Below are 7,931 nucleotides of genomic sequence, written 5' to 3'. Positions count from 1 at the left end.
TATATATATATATATATAAAAAGAGCTAGGATCAAAAAATACTTTACAAAGTAGGAATACAATTAAAGTCCACATTTCCTTTGTATAGAAAACTTCAGGCACTCCGCACACACCCCAAAGGGAGTGTCTGGGCTGGATGGGAAGTTGGGGGGGCCTTGGCGGTAAGTCAGGGGGCCAGGCCCCAAGTTGTCCCGCTGTAGCTACGGGCCTGCCCCCAATAGAACAATGACAATCTCTCTATATTATAGCTAATTTGGGGTGACCACGCTCAATGCGCTCCCTCAGCCATAGGCTGAGGCGACCGCCACTCACACCGGGGTCGCTGGCCACTGCCCTGTGCCTGGACTCCAGCGTGGGGGGGCCACCCCCGGCCACACCCGATCCTGCTGCTGCCGCCGCCACCTACATGCAGCTGGCTGGCCTCTCACTGGGTGGGGGCCGGCATACCGCCAGCCCCGAGGCTACTGGAGGTCACCCAGCCACTCCCTCACCCCCCAACTCCGGGGGGTCGCACGGGGGGAGAGATCAGGAGACTGGGGGCACCTCCATCACACCATGCTAGGGCTCATTGTCTGCCTCCACAACGGGCTTTGCTCCTAGTTTGTAAATAAATATTGTTACACTACAAAAAGTATTCCGGCAAAAATCCATTCGTAACAACACAAGTTTAATTCAGTAAGAAATCATTCGTAACATAAACCAATTACAAAAGTTGACGAAAATAAGTTCTCTGGGACAGCTCTCTCCACCCCACGAATGATTTTAGAAACCTCCATCATGTCCCCCTCCCCTTAGTCATCTCTTTTCTACACTGAAAAGTTCCAGACTCTTCAGCCTTTCCTTCTACGGAAGGGGGCTCCAACCAGTGTTCCCTCTAGGCTGAATGTGTGTGAGCTAGCTCACAGCTTTTTAGCCTCTGGCTCACACATTTTTGACTTCACTCAGGAAAGAGGGCACTAGAGCGAACTAATTTATACAGTATCCAAATCGTTCGCTCACAACTTTAATGTCCCATAGCTCACAAAGTTGAGTTTTTGCTCACAAGACTCCAGAGCTTAGAGGGAGCATTGGTTCCAACCAGGGGTCATTTCGTAGAAAAAGAGGCACAAGCGCTCATTAGCATAACTCATTACCATGACTCATTTGCATATGCCACACCCCCTGACATCACCGGAAGGGTGTCAGAAGGCAACACCCACCGCTCAGGCTCCACTGGACTATTTTGGATTGCTAGCTACTGGGGGTGGGGGGGGACGTGCAGATCTGTCCTCACAGAGGAGGGAGAGCTTGTACCTGAATAAAACTTGATCTTAAAGGTGCCACAGGACTGTTTTGGACTGGGGGGCTGTGGGGGGGCTCTGCAACTTTCCTGGCTGCTTCTTGCTCTGACTGAGGGCTGCTGGGAGCAGGGGGTGGGGCTTGTTGCCTGTGCCCGCCCCCTGGGCTCTTTACTGCCGGAGCTCCACTCTTGTGCACTCCTGCAGGAAATGACCCCTGGTTCCAACCCCCTCACCATCTTGGTTGCCCTCCTCTGCACTTTTTCCAGAAGACCTGGGCCCTGGTAGCCGCCCCACCCTTGGCGTCTGCCGATGCCGGCCCTGACCTGGAGGCAAGAGCTGACAGTTTCTGCTCACGTCAACCTCGGCTGGGGAAAGCGGGGTGCGGAAAGGGAACGCTGCACCCGCCTGTCCTTCAGCAGAATCCCACCCCCCCAGTCCAGAGCCCCCGGGACCTCTTACACCGGGACAGCCTTCATGTTCATCACGAATTCGGGGAACAGCTTGCTCTTCTGCATGTCCTCCTTCCCCCGGTATTCGCACAGCATGTAATTCAGATACTCCTCCTGCAAACGGGGCAACAGGGAAGCAGCTCGGTTGCACATTCTTCACCCCAAAGGCGGGCATTTTTCATTGTCTCGGGGGCAGTTTATTCTACTTACTTAAAACAAACATTGGCCACCTTTCTACCTCGAGGAACTCAAGGCGGCAGTGGCTATAAATACATAAAAGACCACCGTTCAAAATCTCCAATTAGGACAGCCGACAAGCAGGGCTTTTTTTGGTAGAAAAAGCCCAGCTGGAACTCATTAGCATTATAGGCCACACCCAACAGCAGGAACTCATTAGCTATTAGGCCACACCCCTGACAGCACAGCTCATTAGCACATTAGGCCGCACCCCCATGTTACCAGAAGTGTGCTCATCCAGCCACACCCACCTTTTGCTTCTTATTCTGTTGACCTTGTTTGTTGTCAAAGCCCAGGGCCTTTTTTTGTAGCAGGAACTCCTTTGCATGTTAGGCCACACACCCCTAATGTAGCCAGTCCTAATGAGTTTCTGCTGTTGGGTGTGGCCTATTATGCTAATGAGATCCTGCTGGGCGTGGCCAACTTGGGAGCCAGCCGGAACTCCGTTCCTGCGCGTTCCTGCCCAAAAATAGCCCTGCCGATAAGTAAAGAACGCAATTAGTCAAATGCAGTCCTAAGTAAAACTGTCCAACTGCTTTAAAGGTCAAAACCAACACTTCGAATTGAGCTTGGGAGTGGATCAGCAGCCGGTGTTAATTGCTGCAGTATCAGAAGTCACAGTTAGGGTCGCCGTCTCTGGTCTGGGAAACACCTGGAGATTTTGTGGCAATCAACATTATCAACCAGACCCAAAAAAGAAGGAATTCTTGTTAACTTAAAATGTCTAATACACTCCTTGGCCCAAAGAAGGGGGAAGGGGGATTCTAGAAAGAGGCAGGCAGTTACCCAGTCCACCGATCCATCGCAGTTTGTGTCCACCTTCATGAAAATGACGTCGATATCTTCATCGGAAATGTTGCCCATGATCTTCTTCATTGCTCTTCGAAACTCGATGATATCCAAGCCTGAAAGGGAAACGGTGGTAAGGCTTTCCAGACATGGTGCGTGCACCTGAGAAGAGGGAGTCTCAGAGCAGCTTACCATCTCCTTTCCCTTCCCCTCCCCACAACAGACACCCTGTGAGGTATGTGGGGCTGAGAGAGCTCTCTCGAGGAATGCTCTTGAGAGAACAGCTCTGAAAGAACCTGTGACAGACCCAAAGTCACACCAGCAGCTGCACATGGAGGAGGAGTGGGGAAATCAAACCGGTTCTCCCAGATTAGAGTCCGAGCTCCTACCCACTACACCAAACTGGAACAGCAAGAGTGTGGGAAGAGCCCGGTGAAACGGAGGGGAAAGCCAATTACCGGCTCGGCACATTCCTACCACAAGTGCTGTCTCACCAAAACACAATGGCAAACAGCTTTTCAACAGATCGCTTTCTATATATTATTGGTATTGGTTTAACATCTGGTCTGTTACATCGAGCAACTCGGAACGACACTGAGCTGGAACCTAGCTGTCAGAGACATCTGAATACGCCATCGTAAGCAACGCACTGTACAACTGAACAGCACCTTACGTTTTTACGTTTTAACTTGTTATGAAACGATGCATATTGTTTTATTGGTTTTATTGGCAATTGGGCCACTGCTGTAAGCCGCCCTGAGCCTGTTCACGGGGAGGGCGGGGTATAAATTGAATTGAATAAATAAATAAATAATAACGCAGGTTTTCCAGGACGGTTTGGTGCACTGGTATATATGAACTACCACCACCACCCCGAACCAATTTCTTTCCACAATGCCCTGCAGTACTCTGAGCTTCCCGTCGGCACTGGCTCAAACGCTACACAGTCCAGTTCGACCTCGGGCAGTTAGCACGTCACACGCTTTTCCCCACTCCGATGCCTGCTTTTTCAGTTGTGCATGGATCACGAAGCCTGCAAAACAGCTGGTTCGATTTCGGTGTCCAGCTAATCTTATATGTAGGCACTCAGGAGGTAAATCAGCCAAATGACAGAGGGAGATTCAACACCATAGCTACCAGAAGACCACCTGAAAATTTAATGCCACCCTTGCTAGGGGCCATCAGTCAGCGACTAGGGAATTAGGGAGAGGCTCAGTCGCAGAGCCAGTTCGGTGTCGTGGTTAAGTGCGCGGACTCTAATCTGGGAGAACCAAGTTTGATTCCCCACTCCTCCACTCGCAGCTGCTGGATGACCTTGGGCAACCAATAGTTCTGTCAGAGCTGTTCTTGAAAGAGCAGTTCTCTCAGAGCTCTCTCAGCCCCACCGGCCTCACAGGGCATCTGTTGTGGGGAGGGGGAGGGAAAGGAGTTTGTAAGCCGCTCTGAGACTCTGAGTGAAGGGCGGGGTATAAATTCAATCTCTTATCTTCTTCTTCTTGGAATGCAGAAGATCCCAGATTCAAACCCTGACGTCTCCAGTTAAAAACAGCCAGGCAGCAGCTGACGGAAAAGATCTTGGCCTGAGACCCTGGAAAGCCACTGCCAGTCTGTGCAGACGAGACCAGGGGTCATTTCGTAGAAAAAGAGGTGCAGGAGCTCATTAGCATGACTCATTAGCATGACTTATTTGCATATGCCACACCCCCTGACATCACCAGAAGTGTGTCAGAAGGCAACACCCACCGCTCAGGCTCCACTGGACTGTTTTGGATTGCTGGCTATTGGAGGGGAGGGACGCGCAGATCTGTCCTCGCAGAGGAGGGGGAGCTTGTACCTGAATAAAACGTGGTCTTAAAGGTGCCACTGGACTGTTTTGGACCAGAGGGCGGGAGGGGGGGGGGAGCTCTGCAACTTACCTGGCTGCTCTTTGCTCTGACTGAGGGCTGCTGGGAGCAGGGGGTGGGGCTTGTTGCATGTGCCCGCCCCCTGGGCGGGTCATTCAGGGAACATGCTGGCGTTTGGCGCAGGGCTCTTTTTATAGAAAAAGCCCAGCAGGAACTCATTAGCATAATAAGCCAAACCCAACAGCAGGAACTCATAAGCAAATTGGGCCACACCCCTGACAGCACAGCTCATTAGCACATTAGGCCGCACCCCCCATGTTACCAGAAGTGTGGTCATCCAGCCACACCCACCTTTTGCTTCTTATTCTGTTGACCTTGTTTGTTGTCAAAACCCAGGGCCTTTTTTTGTAGCAGGGACTCCTTTGCATGTTAGGCCACACACCCCTAATGTAGCCAATCCTAATGCGTTTCTGCTGTTGGGTGTGGCCTATTATGCTAATGAGTTCCTGCTGGGCGTGGCCAACTCGGGAGCCAGCCAGAACTCCGTTCCTGTGCGTTCCTGCCCCCAAAGAACCCTGCTTTTGGGTAAAAAAATCTATAGAGTTCTTACCCAAATGCTAGAGAGTCCCCTGCATGACGTGCCCTGCGTGATGACATCGCGCTGGGCATGTCTGGCGGGATGGGGCGTTTGGGGGGGGGGCTTCCCCACCGGCCAGCTGGCCAGCGATGGATAGGGGGCCATGAAAGCAGAGGAAGCCCCGCCCCCGTTCAGGGGATGGGAACCCTACTGGGAAACCATATGCTACTCTCCAACCAGCTACGGGTCGGGATACCAGCTTCCAGGTGGGACCTGGTGTCGCCCCAGAATTGCCACTGATCTCCGGACAACAGAGACCAGTTCCCCTGGAGAAAAGGGCTGCTTTGGAGGGTGGACTCTATGGCATTGTACCCCACTGAGGGGGTCCCTGTCCTCACCAGGCTCCACCCCCAGATCTCCAGTAGTTTCCCAGCCTGGATCTGGCATACCTACCCCCCACCCTCCACTGGTGGCCAGGGAAGAAGAGAAGAGATTGGATTTATCCCCCGCCCTTCACTACCCGAAGGAGTCTCAGAGCGGCTTGCGATCTCCTTTCCCTTCCCCTCCCCCACAACAGACACCCTGGGAGGCGGGTGGGGCTGAGAGAGCTCTCTTGAGAACTGCCCTTGAGAGAACAGCTCTGAGAGAACTTGTGACTGGCTTAAGGTCATCCAGCAGGTGTAAGTGGAGGAGTGGGGAATCAAACCCGGTTCTCCCAGATTAGAGTCCGCGCTCCTGACTACAACACCCAAATGGCTCTGCCAGGGAGAACATGGCAACCCTAATTAGGGGGCCTTCAGAACTGCCAAGCCGCAGACAACCAGTGACGCCAATGCATCGTTTCAAAGACTACCGAGGGACGAGAAAGAAGCGGCCCCGAGCGATGCCCACGGAAGAGCAGCCTCCTCACCTCCTCCGCCGTCCACATCCGCCTCTCTGAACATCCACTCCAGTTTCTGCAGGTGGTCAAAGTTGATCTGGTCCTCCACTTTCTTGCAGTGGGCCTGGTCTGAGGAGTCGGCGATCTTCATCAGGTGCTTGTGGGAGGAGCACATGGCGCCGGCCTTGCTCAGGAGTCCCGGGAGTCCAGGGAACCTGGGCTAAAGAAGGCCACACACAGCTTTAATCCTGGGCCACCAATACTGGGAGGCTTGGTTAATACATAGGCCCACAGAGTCCTTTTAATCCATGTTCTGACATGCGTGGGAAGCCAGTCTGGCATTTGGGCAAAAAACTCTATGGTCACCATAGAGTTTTAACCCAAATGCTAGAGCAATCTTTTAGAAGAAGAAGAGGAGGAAATTGGATTTATACCCCCGCCCTTCACTACCCAAAGGTGGCTCCGAGCGGCTTACAAACTCCTTTCCCCTCCCCGCCCCACCACAGTCACCCTGGGAGGCAGGTGGGGCTGAGAGAGCTCTGACAGAAAAGGCTCTTTTTCAAGAACAGCTCTTATCAGAACTACGGCTTGCCCAAGGTCATCCAGCAGGTGCAAGTGGAGGAGTGGGGGATCAAACCTGGTTCTCCCAGATTAGAGTCCGCGAGAAGAAGAAGAAGAAGAAGAGGAAGAAGAAGAAGAAGAAGAAGAAGAGGAGGAGGAGGAGGAGGAGGAGGAGGAGGAGGAGGAGGAGATTGGATTTATACCCCGCCCTTCACTTGGAGTCTCAGAGCGGCTGACAAACTCCCTTCCCCTCCGCACAACAGACACCCTGTGAGGTAGGTGGGGCTGATAGAAAGTGCTCTTTTTCAAGGACAGCTCTTGTCAGAACTAGGGCTTGCCCAAGGTCATCCAGCCAGGTGCGAGTGGAGGAGTGTGGAATCAAACCTGGTTCTCCCAGATTAGAGTCCGGGCACTTAACCACGACCCCAAACTGGCTCTTTTAAGTATTGAAAGGCGGGAGACGATTATCAATGCAAGGCTTTTTGTTCACAACATTACTCAGCTCTAATCTGACTCTGTGAAGAGCAGCATCCAAACTTTTACTATATACAATCTAACTACATTCATGAGGTCTGATTGGACCTAAGCGGAGCTTTCTGATAGGATACTCTGTACGGCTTAAGGACCATTAAAGGTAAAGGTTCCCTCGCTCGAAAGCCAGTCGAGTCTGACTCTAGGGTTGCGGTGCTCATCTCCGTTTCAAAGCCGAAGAGCCAGCGCTGTCCGAAGACATTTCCGTGGTCATGTGGCCGGCATGACTAAGCACCAAGACACACAGAACGCTGTTACCTTCTCACCAAAGTGGTACCTATTTATCTACTTGCAATTTCTTGCTTTCAAACTGCTAGGTTGGCAGGAGCTGGAACTAGAGACGGGACCTCACTCCGTCTTGTGGCACCCGGGTCTCGAACTGCTGAGCTACCAACCTTCCACAGCCTGTAGTTCAGCGTCTTGACCACTTGAGCCACCGCAGCTCCATTTAGGACCACTAGAAGGTCTTTATTACGCAGCCAATCACCACAGAGGAAGCTAGGATACCTTAGCACAAACCATAACTACAACAGCTTAGAAATAACTCGGAATATAACACATCCCCCACACGACATGGCCGGTGGGATGACATCGACACACCAGACACGATGGGGCTCTTCAGGGGCAGGGCTCCCCCCGCCAGCCAGCCGGGGGGAGTCCTTTTAATCCATGTTCACTGCGGTGTCCTCCAAGCAATTCTGCACTAAAATCAAATTCAACCTTCTGTTTGATCCAGGGTTCCCCCCCACCCCCCATTCTGCACTGAAATCAAGTTCAGCCTTC

The 7,931-nt window shown here is 52.3% G+C and overlaps 1 protein-coding gene across 1 annotated transcript in view; it reads right to left on the bottom strand.

Moving 5' to 3' along the window:
* Window positions 1-6,231, bottom strand: part of EFCAB8 (EF-hand calcium binding domain 8) — a 59,418-nt gene extending 53,187 nt beyond the window's left edge. The window contains exons 1-3 of the mRNA XM_015426175.1: window positions 6,087-6,231; window positions 2,753-2,871; window positions 1,740-1,843 (exon numbers count right to left, since the gene is read on the bottom strand). Of these exons, the coding sequence (XP_015281661.1) occupies window positions 1,740-1,843; window positions 2,753-2,871; window positions 6,087-6,231 (368 nt within the window). The remainder of the gene's footprint in view (window positions 1-1,739; window positions 1,844-2,752; window positions 2,872-6,086) is intronic.
* Window positions 6,232-7,931: the final 1,700 nt, after the last annotated feature.

This window comes from Gekko japonicus, unplaced genomic scaffold (genome assembly GCF_001447785.1).
Source record: "Gekko japonicus isolate JY-2015 unplaced genomic scaffold, Gekko_japonicus_V1.1 scaffold291, whole genome shotgun sequence".
NCBI lineage: Eukaryota > Metazoa > Chordata > Lepidosauria > Squamata > Gekkonidae > Gekko > Gekko japonicus.
Note: the sequence above shows the minus strand (reverse complement) of the source record. Positions and strands in the feature narration are given on the sequence as shown.